Raw genomic sequence first — 13,390 nt, 5'->3', positions numbered from 1 at the left:
CCCCCCCCCCCCCACTTGAATTAATAATCAATTAAATTAATCATTTCGTCGAAGTTATTTTTGCAAAAGACTCTACTTATATATAAATGATTTCCTTAAAATTCATATTTTTATTATTTCTTATTTAAAAATACATTTGTGCATAAGATTATGCGAGAACAATTAAAATTTCAATCAATACTAATCGAGAATCATTAAGTTCGCACAAACGGCAAGAGATGGGCGGATAGGTGAGATCGCGCGGGCGGAACCGGGTAGAAAAAACAAGTTTCCTTAGCGAAGTTTCTCTCTCACGAAGGTAATCTCCTACTCCTCTAATATATCGGTCATCGTGCAGCAACTGCAACTTGCAGCAAGTGGCAGTTCATGGCAGTCGTGCGTGCCGTTTATTGCATCGGTCCTTTATGCTTTCGCCGGAGCGTCAAGCGGGAGCCGAGTAGAGTCAATAGATACAACTCATCATTCGAGATTTCCCGGTCGCCGCGCAGCGGCGATGACGGACAACGTGTCCGTCTATTCACGCTGCGAGACCCGCCTGCGTCTGCCACGTTCACGCAACGAGATAAGTCATAAGAGGTGAGGTTAATGTCTGTATTTTTATAATCAGACCGGTCAGACCTTATATTTAAGGCTTCCTTAAATTTATCTTTAGATGCTCGATAGCCAGTAAAATAATTCGTAGAGCGCAACTGAAGATACATTTAAAGAAACCTTAAATATAAGGCCTGACTCTGAATACGAGCATTGTGCCCGTAGTCTTCGTTAGAGGCTCGCGAGACATGATCCTCTCGCGAAGATGAGGCGAAACGTAATCAGCCTAGTCAAGTTCCTCCTTCTGGCGGCGTTCACCGTGTTCCTGACCGTCGTGGTGTTCCACTACGCGCGATTACCCAACCGTCGAAGCTCGACGTCACTCGACACCCTGGCGGCGGCAGTGGTGGACGACAGCAATCGAGGGAACGACGAGCATTTACGTCAGGTACAAACGGGAAGCCAAACTCCATATTAGAAGGTCGGATTAATTGTGTATCTTAAAACGAGAAAAATTATAAAGTGAGCAAAGATGTTAACTAGATGTTGATTAATAGAATTATAAGTATTCCAATAAATTCGCTCACTTTTATTCTTTTTATCTCGTTTCAAGGTAGACACTCAACCCCCAGATCAAACTTCATCGTGGACATGAATCTAATATTTATAGTGAAGTTTGTTGTTGAAAATTTAAGCAAGCTAAGTATGTTTGTTACAAATTTTGTTGACAGAAATGCTAGCAGCAACATAACAAATTCTATTAATAGAATAATCTATGATAAAGATGATAATAGAAATTAATAGAATATTTATGACAGAATTTGCGATTTTGTAAATATTTAATGATTTTATAATTCAGATAGTAAATCTATCAGAAACAGGTTTTTTAAAGTGTCTACTACAAATTTTTTTTTATAGACTGCCAATAGAAATCTGTTTAAGTAGAGTGCTGTTTAATGGAAAGATAACAGAATTCTGATTGCTATGATCAGAATTTTTAACCAGAAATTTTTTTCAGAATTGCAAAAATCAAACAGAATCATGTCATTCCTTCGCCTTTTAAATATCCCATGATAGCCAAATCTATCATAAATAGATTTTATCAACTATCTATTACAAATTTTGTTGGCAGAATGTTCAATAGAAACATTATAAAACCTATTAACAAAATAGTGACAATAGTAATTGACAGTAGATTAATTACATAAACCAAACAGAATCTGTCATTTCATAACCATTTAAATAATTTAAGCCAAATTTGTTAAGAACAAATTTTACAATGTCTATAAATTATGTTAATAGAATACTAACAGAAACTAAAATCTTTACAGAATGTAATGATTGATTGAATGGCAAAATCTGTTTCATTTAATTGGTATTCAAATGTATTGAAAACAAATTAGCTACACAGATTTATTTATGTTAATAAAACATAATAATAGATTGGTCATAATTATAAATTGCAGAAATTGAGAAAAATGTAGAATTTTCTATTTATTGATTTAAGAAGAATCACTTTGTAATCATTTAAAGAATATGTTTCAAAGAGTGATCAAGAAATGACAGATTCTACTCTGTTTTTCTGCTAACAAACCGTTGTCAGATTATGTCGACAGGCTCTACTGACAGAACAGAGTTTAATATAAATGCAGTTGCTGCCAATTTGCTATAATATTCTGCACAAATTTAATAATAATTGTATACTATTATCTAACATTTTGCTTATGGAGAAATGGAACTCGGTATGACATTTCATTGAGTTACTGTTGCGAAAAAAAAATCGCAACAGGATAAATCTCGCGCCAGATGTTAAACAAGAGGGAGAATTAGAATCGTTGTAACTTCGTTGAGTTCAATTTTCTGCTGACACACAGTAAAAGAATGCTTACTTGAATTATTATATTTGTAATTAATACTCGTTTATGGCTTCAGCAGTCGAAGCATTAGATATACCGGATCTTATGAGTTCATCTTATGCGCATGCATACTTAAAAACCTACTTTCCTCATGTGCACATAACAGTTAGCAAACGAGTTTTACTTGCACTTCTTTTGCATTTCTAACGATCAGGAATATGCCAACACGATTATATGCCCAAGTCAATGGTTCGTTAGCTTTTTTTACGGTCGCAAATATGTCATTGCCGATTTTTTATTATTTATTCATATATGTCACTATCGATTATTTTATAATATAGTAATAATACTGTTTAATGTGAAAAATATATTGTTTTTCAATATAAATTGTTTTATCTTGTTTCTGCAAGCTTTTCTATAAACAAGCCTACAAAAATAGATAAGAATTCACCATCCCTGATTATTAATAGCAACGTATTTTTTACAGGATTTGGACGACAAAATTGATTGGCATGACTACAAGAAAATTCAGGAAGAAGAAAAACGTACGGGGATAGGAGAACATGGAAGACCAGCTTTTCTTTCCCCATCCCTCGACGTGCTAAAAGAAAAATTGTATCAAGTAAATGGATTCAATGCAGCAGTCAGCGATGAGATATCAATGAATCGTTCAGTACCTGACATTCGCCATCCAGATTGTAAAAAGAAGAAATATTTGAAGAACCTGGATCCCATTTCTGTGATAGTGTCCTTCCACAACGAGCATTTCAGCACGCTACTGCGAACCTGCTGGAGCGTGGTTAATCGTTCGCCGCCTTCCCTTTTAGAAGAGATTATATTGGTCGACGACGCCAGCACGAAAGTCGAGTTAAAAAAGAAACTAGATGATTACGTTGCCCAACACTTGCCGAAGGTATCCATCGTACGATTATCAAAACGCTCGGGATTGATCAGAGGCCGATTGGCGGGTGCGAAGAAGGCGAGAGCGAAAGTTCTCGTGTTCCTGGACTCTCACAGCGAAGCCAATGTGAATTGGTTGCCACCGTTGTTAGAACCTATCGCGCAAGACTACAAAACTTGTGTTTGTCCGTTCATTGATGTGATAGCTTATGAGACTTTTGAATATATAGCGCAAGATGAAGGCTCCCGAGGAGCATTTGACTGGGAGTTGTATTACAAGCGGCTTCCATTACTTCCGGAAGATTTGAAGAGACCCACAGAGCCATTCAAAAGTCCTATAATGGCGGGCGGTCTGTTTGCGATCAGTGCCAAATTCTTCTGGGAATTGGGCGGTTATGATCCGGGTTTGGATATATGGGGTGGCGAACAATATGAACTGTCCTTCAAAATCTGGCAATGCGGCGGTCAAATGTATGACGCGCCATGCTCTAGAGTTGGTCATGTCTATCGTAAATTCCCACCATTCCCTAATCCCGGCCGCGGCGATTTTCTGGGAAAAAACTTCAAAAGAGTTGCTGAGGTATGGATGGACGAATACGCGGAATACCTTTACAAGAGACGACCGCACTTGCGGACATTGGATCCGGGAGATTTGTCAGAGCAAAAGGCCTTGCGCAAGAAATTGCACTGTAAATCCTTTAACTGGTTCATGAAGAACATAGCCTTTGATCTCATGGAAGTATATCCACCCATAGAGCCAGACGATTTTGCTTACGGAGAGATTAGGAACATGGGCGTGCCCGAACTATGTTTGGATTCGAAGAAGCGAAAGAGGGACGAGCTTGTCGTGGTGGACACCTGCATGAAAGACGATCAAAAAGTGTCGGGTGAACAAGAATTCCGATTGACCTGGCATAAGGATATCAGGCCGAAAGATCGCACAGAATGCTTGGATGTATCCAAAGGCGAAGAGAAAGCACCAGTGAACTTGTATCCTTGCCATGGGAAACAAGGCAATCAGTTGTGGCGTTATGATGTTGAAAAGCAGTGGCTGCAGCATGGTTACTCGTCTAGATGCCTAGATACCGATCCGAGTAGTAAAAGAGTGTTTGTGACTATATGCGACAAATCATCACCCACTCAGAAATGGCGGATAGAACAAGTTAACATGAAGGCGATCAATAATTGGGAGAGCATAGGACCCAAGCTCAAGTAAACTCTCTTCCTTTGTACTGCCATAATGTTTCTTGAACAGTAGGCTCACGCCGAATTCCTGTTTGTTATAGGCCTGTTTCCGTCAATGTAGATTAACTTCCATTTAACTTATTTTTTATGTTTTTCTATTTCTAAGAATTAGAAATAGATAAAAAGTAAATTAAACTGAGATTAAAGTTATTCTACATTGCGCATTGGTAGAAATGAATCATAGAACTTTAAGGATTTTTTTATTCCTGGTTACTAGTCACATCGCAAATTCCAAGTTGAACAACATACTGAACTTATATTAATAAGCAACGAAAAGTAAGACTCGATCAACGCGCAGTCCGAGTAATTTGCACGTAGCGTAAGGCGAAGTTTTCGTTCTTTGAATGTGCAATCCGAATAACAAGCGGTCTTTATATCGGCGGATGTGTCTATACATATCACATAAGCGCTCTATCGTGCCTTACATCACATAGCCATACGTAGGAATACGGTACGATAATGATCTTAGCATTTAAGTTTCACCTTTCGCTCAAATTAATATTACGGTATTATAACCTTTTCAAACGTTGCTTAGCAGCATGACTAAGCAGAACTGATATTGTTTTATTTATTATAATAACAATTTTTTTCATTAAAACAATTTTCTTTAACGAGTCAAGTTTTAAAGTCTTTCGAGAAATCATGAATACAATTTATACAGTACGAATCACATAAAGTGTTACAAACTATTTTTTCTTCTTAATTATCAGAAAATTATACTAATATTTTGTGATTTCTTAAGATCTTTATTCTTTTATATGACGCATAAAAAAAGTTTTATGAACACAAAATTTCTCTTTACAATCCTTGAATATTTCTTAAAAAATAGCTTATAATAATGTGACATATCTTGTATAATAGTATTATTCATTGAATTCATTCCATTGTCATTAACCAATACAAATAAGTATTATGAATTATACTTTAGTAGATAAAATTGTTTAAAAAAAAATAATGACGAAAGGAAAGATATATAAAATCGCTCTCCGTTTTCAATACATATGAGTTCAATACATATGAGAGAAATTATAGAATAACTTTAAATATAAAGTATATAATTTTTTTCTTATAATATGCAGATATCTGGAGACACAAGTAATGTCTCGGCGCTAAGCTACGCGCAGCGACAATGCGTGGCTATAAATAATAACAACAAATTGTAAAACAAATAACAAATATACATTTTTTATATTAGTAATCCTAGATTCCTAGATTCTTTCATAATATAACTTTTCTTTGAAATATATTTTATTAAGTAAGAAAAGACTAAAGATATATATTGCCACGTAATATATTGTCTTAAAAAACAATATATTGTTTATTCTGTTGTATTCTAGTAGAAAAAAACATGAGTATTTCTTGAAAGTTATTCTGTGATATACTCGAAAAATCAAAGCTGTAAAAATGGAGCGTTTCATGGAGTTAGTAATTATATATATATATATATGTATGTATATGTATATACATATAAGAAATGATTACATTTGGAACGTTTATTCTTTATATTAATCAGTATATTCGTTTATGTTTGAGCGCGAATCTTTGACAATTATGGAATGAATATTAAAAAAGTATTGTTAACTGTCTGTGATCGTTGGTGTGTTTGGACTAATCTTTGATTATTATTATAGCATATTTATATGATTTAATATACACGTTTGTATTAAAAAAGATCCTTATATATTTTACAATAAACGTAACATACCAATCTAATAATAAAAAGTACAGTGCAATAAAATTATAATTCTAATTAAGCAGCAACCCCAAGTGTCAATATCTCATTATATTATATAAGAAATATTTCGCAAAACATTTACTTACCCCTTGCATTGGCGCACTCTCCATCAGGATGTGCCATACGCTGCATCGCGGTAGGTGCGACTCCCAAGGGCATTGAGACTTTGTGACCCAACACCGTCGTGCTTATATCTCTTTCAGACACGTTTCGCAAAAATCTAGGAAGTATCCTGTAACTGCAAAAATATTAAAAATGATCACAAATTAGGACAGTCGCATTTTTAGTCGCTAATCTATATGAAGAATATACATATATCCTATTTTCCAATTCCATGAATTAATTAAGGAATCATATATGTACAATATTATACAATATAAATATCTAGAAAAATAGTAATACCTTTTCAGATCAAATATTTCATATTAAACTTATTATTTAGTTCTTATTTCTCTCTTTTTCTTTCTCAAAAACTTTTCTACTTCTTTACTTTTAACACAAATAAGCGAATAAAACTATATTTCATCAATAATATTTTTATTCGAATTGGAAATTTAAAATTTGTGTTAATCGTTTTTCAACCGATTTCCACTTACTATTGTCTTTAAGTTTAGATTAGATAGATTACATTACTTTTTAAAAGCTTCCCTATTCCATTTTACGCTATATTCTTCTCCTGCGCCGCCTTTGTAGTAATCCCTTATGGAAGGAGTCAAATGTTCCAGAGCATGCTTCTCATAGTCTTCGATACACACATATGCTGTCATCCTATCGCCTCAAGAATTAACAGTTACAGTCTGTAATAAAATATTCTTATATGTATTTTAATTTATCTTGGAAATGAACTGTAAAAACATTTATAGTAAATCTGATCGAGAAGAGGCCATATAGGTTGGCTCACCGATTTCGATGAAGATTTTTTTGTCAGTTGCAAATTTTATTAACTTTTTTGCTAATTCTGAGAGTATTGAATGATTTTACATGAAAACTTTATTTAACGAAAATACTTGCAAAATTTTTATTAGTAAGTAAATCAATCCATATGATTTCCTTTTATTAAATTCATTATACATTTTTCTACTGTTTTCTAGTATTTTATTCTCGAGTCTTCTCTTACAAAATGTATTCTTTGCATTATAACGTTTAAAAACGTTTCATATTTGCCAATTGATACTTTATAATATAATAGTAAATAATGACATAATATTGCTGCGAATATGCAGCGGTATCATAACATATATAAATGACGTGATATGTAACAGAAGCGCATTATGTAATTCAAAGAGTAATAACAAATGAATACATAATTTCAATAAAGCGTAGAAAGGCTTGTATTTATTAGATCACAAAAATACATACTCTCATTTTCTAATTTAAAATGAAAATTTCCAAGATAACCCGAAGAGCTTTGTATTAAGATAAATTAATATTTTATAATATAAATAACATATAGGTAATTTTTTTTCTACAATGTCATGTAATTGTGACAGGTCTCGGTTTGACAGAATATAATAATTTTGTTAGCACGATTAAAGTTGTAATTTTATTAATAACACAAATAGAACAATTTTAGCGATAATGCAATATATAGCGGAGCTAATAGTAACTCGAAAAAATTGTAGATGAAATGCTCGAAAATTCGCGTAAATGAAAGAGATTAAAAAGATAGACTTACCAGCTGGATGGCTCGTTGTTCACTTTTGCTCGTCTCGATCGTTAACAAACGTCTGACTATATTCCCCGATAATTCCTTTCGCCGATAGCGCCACGGAAAAATTTTGTCATATAACAGATAAAACGTTCTTAAATCATCACGGGTTGTTTTTATCTATCTTCGCAATGCGATGAATATATCAACTGTCTTCTCATGAAGGATAAATTGATATAATAAATATCAACAGTACTCCAAGAAACGTGGCAGTTTTATTGAATTATATATTTTGCCATTGTATGTTTTTTGTCTTTAACGGATTATTATATTAGATGCCGCGGAAAATTTGTGTTGTTTTTTCAAGAGATGTTTAGGAGAAAAAACATGAATTAACATAATGTATGTCGTATAATTTAAATCGATGTAAATTGTTTGGTAACACATCAGTCTCCGAAACACGACGTAATATATTTTAATTTAAGTGTAGAATAAGTGGAGAAATTGTTGTTTCGACTGAATTTTATTTAGACGATACACTTGCCGAGAAATATTATGTGTAATTGCGAGTTATAAAGCCGGTATTCATAGTTGATTCTCTCTTATATGTAAGATACTATCTTATCACAAAGTCATATTGGGTAGAATATTACTACATATACTGGCCACAAACAAAAATTTAAATAGTCAGTTTAAGATAAAATTTTTGTTAAGATAATAACTACTTTAATGGTAATAGCTACTTGTAGTAATGATTTTTTAACATTGAGAAGACATTAAAATGCGTCGCGCTATTGATTATTTTAATTATTACCTTAAAAAGATTCTTAAAATTATTAAAATTATTAAGAAAAAATTTTAAGAATTGTTGCAGAATTTATTATTTTATAATTATTTAAATAATACCCTATCAAATTTGTCAGAAACAAATTTTATAGTATCTACTATAAATCTTGTAGGCAGAGTTCCAACAAAAACAATAAAAGAATATTAATAGAATGTAATAGATCGACTGTTATCACACTTTTCTTATAGAATCTATATATCAAGCAAAACCTACCATTTCTGACAGAAAATAAGATTAATGTGAATGTATTATGATAATTCTAATCAGCAAACTGTTGATGTAGTGCTAACATTTTGCTTATTGAATTATAAATAGCATTATGAAATAGAAAATTATATTGCAGATTTCCTAATCATAAAGTGTCCATGTACTACACTATCATATATTAAGATTTAACGACATATTGTATGATTTACATTTAATTATTCATATTACATAAATTACGTGCGGACTATTAGATTAATTTTTTCTAATAGGAAACACAGAGAAAGGGAAGAAAAAACGATCGTCTGTTTAAACTTTACTTTATTACATTCTGTTAGAAATAATACACAAAAGTTTTTCCGGAGGCGGCAGAGGTCTCCTTACTGCGGAATTACGCAGGATACGCGGGCGTCGCCCGTTCGTAAGTGAAAGCCCCTCGCGAAAATTGGCAAACCGTCGCCCGCAACCCCCCGTGCGTATTTATTTTTTGTGTGTGTTTATTCGTAGTTGTGTGTATATGCTTATACGTGTTTAATGTGTATGTGTATATGTGTGTGTGTGTGACCGTATGCAGTTTTCAATTTTATTTCACCCCAGCGACCGCGCGCGCGCTCGCCAGCACGTTGCGTCTAATTAAGAATATACAATCTTATAGTAATTATACTTATATTATATTTATATATTTATATATATAATATGTATATCGAAAAAGAGTCTGCGAGGGACCATAAATAATCGCGCGGGTCAGCGGCGTGGGGAAGGGTCGCAGGATCGGTTGGCGAGTCGATTTTACGAGTTTAAAATGGAAAATGCCTGCATAAATGCGCCATTAAACGGATATGTAGCGCGTAGAGCGACCTGAGCGCTTCTTTTGTATTCTCTTTTTTTTATAGAATCGCCTATAGAATTTCAGCACGTCGACGGCAAATCTGTATCTCGCTATCTTCGCTTCTCCTTTCTGCCAAATCTGAACTAGGGCATTGATAAGACCGAACGATCGAAAAATTTCGATCTCAACATCTCAAGTCTATTAGATTCTATTTTAGGATTAAATTCTAATATATTTCGCATGTCCTTCCTCCCCTTCAGACGTTTTTCCGAACATCTTTTCACATTTTTTTTTTATGTCGTTTGCATATTATATTCCCGGAATGAGTCCGATTGTATATAATCAAGAATTAGAGAAGTTACGCGAAGACGAAATCATGAATGAAAATGTTACACGGGCCGTGCGATTTCCTTATCCGAAAACGCTCGTCCTTACGTCTTTTATCGTAACGATCCTCGAGAAGTGAGGAGGATCCACCAGAAACATTCACAAGCGTGAACGTATTTGTTTATTAATACACGATGCTTTTTCATGGAGAATTATTACTAAAATAAAATTAATATAAAATTAAAATTATTTGAAAGTAACGCGTTTACACACAGCATTATTAACAAATCTTAACAGATAAAAGATCCGTACGATTAAAATTTTCTTTTTACACGCTTGCAATGTTTTTCTCGACTTCCCTTCAAAATTCGCTGTGAATTCGCTTTGAAAAGTCCTGTAAGATTTCGCGTATGTATTGCAACAGCAAAAAATTATACTGGAGTAAGTATATTCCATTTCATCCGCAGTATTTTATTAGAGCGATTGCGCCAAATTAACAGATCTTTCCCAAGCAGAACAACAGATCATGATATAACGTCATTATCGAATATCAAATCAATTATCAAATATTACTTTTAATAATCATTTTCAAATTATTTTGATACCATTTTTGTCCATTTTTGATACCATTGTCATAATGACTTTATATTCTGCTTGGACTTTAACAATTTCAAACTGTTTTTCTCTCTCATCTTCTTATTACGAGCGAGTCGAATAAAGGATGAGAGTAAAATCAAAATTCAATGTACTCTCTGTTTGCTTTCCCAATGCCACAGAGAGCTAATCATTATTCAAAATTCTTCGAAAATCTAAGAACAAAGACTTCTTTTGGCGTCGTTGCATCTTTAGATATTTGTGTCACAATTCCGTTAATTTCATGTTAATTTCTTTTTTCATGTATTATTTTCCACCTCGATATCTTCTCTCTTATCGCATGCAGTGCGTTTACTGTCTATCCATTTTAGCTCTTCGTAATTGCATGTTATCAATTTTTTTTCTGTTTGCATACATAAGAATAAATTAGACACTCTATTTTGATTTTTATATCGGCAATTTTTTGTTAAAAAAAAATCACGTTTATGCGTATAATTCATGGACATATAACGCTATTATCAGTGAATTCCATGAATCGTTATATGTTCTCATGAATTTACATGTCATATTCGTCTTATGAATAGTAAGTTAGTGCGATCCTGTGCAGGATCCTTACATTTAATTATATATTTCATCTTGTACCTTGCATAAATACAATTGTTATCTTTATTCGCTAATCAATCACCATCGATCGGTTTGATACCCCAACACATTCTTCAATTACCCGAGGTTTCAAATTCGGCCTCTTTTCAAATGTTAGTTAACGTCATTAACGTTCAAAAATATTTCGTGTCTCTTTGACATTTTCACGTTTCAAATTTCTTCGCGCATTTTACGTTTCGCGTCTGATCGGATTTCTTGTGCGGCATTGAATTATACGAAATGACAATTTCCAGAGTCTTGCTAGAACGAGAAAACGTTAAACAATCACGCAACAATCAGATATTCCGTACACCGCGTGTATAAATATTCTCCTAGCTTTATTAATCGCAATGAAATAAGCTACATATTCTAATTGCAATAGTGCGTTCGCGAGTCTCTTACATTTTCGTCTTTTCGCCACGACGATTCGATCGCAGAAGAGCCTTGGATTCAGTTATGCGGCTGATTTATTTGCGTCATGTTTCTTGCCTTTGTTCTGTTTCCTTCTATCACTCTCTTTCTCTTCCTCTTTTGCAAAGCACTAGTATTTGGTTTCGTGCGAAGAAAGCGTAGAAACTAAATAGTACTTGCAACAGGACAAGCCTGTTTACGTGTACGCGTGTAAACGTAAATTACATAACATCTCTTCCGCATACAACGTAATCCTCCCTAAAAATCGGAGGTTGCACATTACAAGCTGGAAAAAATTTTAGGCAATAGGATATTTCGGATAGTTCGGTTATGCGAATATTAAATTAGTTCTGCTTTCGGGGTTCTCTTTTCATTCTATAAAAAAAAAAAAAAAAAATTCTCTCAATCGAGGTTTCTCTCTTTCTCGTTATAATTTCTTCCTTGCAGTCTAATCTTTATATTCTGCCCGGTATAAAAAAAATTTATATATACTCAAGTATAAATATATATGTAATTATATATAAACTTTTTTTACTGGGCATCTTTAAAGCTTTCGAAGATACGCAATCGCGCATTCTGAAGCAAACTATCTAACGTTTAGATTAATTAATGTAAAAAGGAGTACATTGTGATATCCGAATGTCGAGGATATCATCATCGTACGATCGTTCTTCAACGTTCGCACTCTAAAGAATTACAAATCATGTGCAAAAAGTATTTTTACACAAACGTAAGTATACAATACGCATAGCCAGTGAATAAGGAGTCATTAGAAAACATATGCTTCTGGTATCTGACTTTGGTAAGGATTATATCTGCGGAGCACCCAACTGGCCTGAGAATCGTGACATTCGGGTCGATGTTAAATTACGAAATTTACAACCAGTGTTATTAAACTGATGAGGATCCTCGATCCGAACGTCAATTCGTGACCAGTGACCGACGAACCTCGTTCGTTTCTTAGACGCTAACTAATCAAATAAAGCGACACTAATAATTCGAACGATCACGCTGATGCACAAAATAGTTCAGAAGCGAAAGCGGACGCTCTTTCTTTCCTCTCCATTCGAGAAACCTCTGTGATTTTCGCGAACGAGGAAATCTCTCTTGGAAAGATTCAGATTAGAACCAATAGTAAATTTAGTATTACAACTAATGTTCTAATACTAATATTTTCGCATTCTTTCACAACAACATAATCGAACATAAAGAGCACCAGCGCGCGCGTTCTCTTTCTTCAGGGCACAATTGCTCGAGGATCAAGACGAAAGCATGGAGTAGACACACTGCCTGTCGAGGTAGTTACAAGCGACGAGCCCCTCGTACGTTAAAGGCAAATGAAAAAATGCGAAGTACGCGTCTGCAGAAACGTTCGTGGCCCATTTGATGAAAGCGGCGATGACGACGAGAACGATGGCGATTCCCTTGGTGGTCTTGTTGGATACACGCGTCGTCGTCCGGGCGCTTCGAAAACGTCACGCAGATTAAATGAACGAAAGCTGTTAATCTCCTTTCGTTTATTCATAATTTTACTGACTAGAGCGTCATTTGCGCTGAATACAATTAAAATTATCTTTAGAACTAGAACTAAAGAGAACGTCGATGACAAATCCTTCCTTTC

General features: G+C 34.1%; 2 protein-coding genes across 3 annotated transcripts in view; one reads left to right on the top strand and one right to left on the bottom strand.

The window, feature by feature from the left end:
- Positions 1–8,173, bottom strand: part of LOC108753910 (hydroxyacid oxidase 1) — an 11,936-nt gene extending 3,763 nt beyond the window's left edge. Inside the window, exons 1-3 of the mRNA XM_018495894.1 lie at positions 7,943–8,173; positions 6,901–7,064; positions 6,354–6,505 (exon numbers count right to left, since the gene is read on the bottom strand). Of these exons, the coding sequence (XP_018351396.1) occupies positions 6,354–6,505; positions 6,901–7,034 (286 nt within the window). The 5' untranslated portion in view covers positions 7,035–7,064; positions 7,943–8,173. The remainder of the gene's footprint in view (positions 1–6,353; positions 6,506–6,900; positions 7,065–7,942) is intronic.
- On the top strand, positions 227–5,164 carry LOC108753908 (N-acetylgalactosaminyltransferase 6). Of its 2 annotated transcripts, none has more exons than XM_018495892.1 (3): positions 227–576; positions 757–979; positions 2,875–5,164. In XM_018495892.1, exons 2-3 carry the CDS (start codon positions 797–799, stop codon positions 4,501–4,503), a joined length of 1,812 nt encoding a protein of 603 aa, XP_018351394.1. In that variant the 5' UTR covers positions 227–576; positions 757–796; the 3' UTR covers positions 4,504–5,164. The 2 variants fall into 2 exon arrangements, with proteins under 2 accessions (XP_018351394.1, XP_018351395.1); XM_018495893.1 differs by having other exon boundaries at positions 653–979.
- Positions 8,174–13,390: the final 5,217 nt, after the last annotated feature.

This window comes from Trachymyrmex septentrionalis, unplaced genomic scaffold (genome assembly GCF_001594115.1).
Source record: "Trachymyrmex septentrionalis isolate Tsep2-gDNA-1 unplaced genomic scaffold, Tsep1.0 scaffold73, whole genome shotgun sequence".
In the NCBI taxonomy this organism is placed as follows: domain Eukaryota; kingdom Metazoa; phylum Arthropoda; class Insecta; order Hymenoptera; family Formicidae; genus Trachymyrmex; species Trachymyrmex septentrionalis.
The sequence above is the reverse complement of the archived record's forward strand: the minus strand, read 5'-3'. Positions and strand labels throughout refer to the sequence as shown.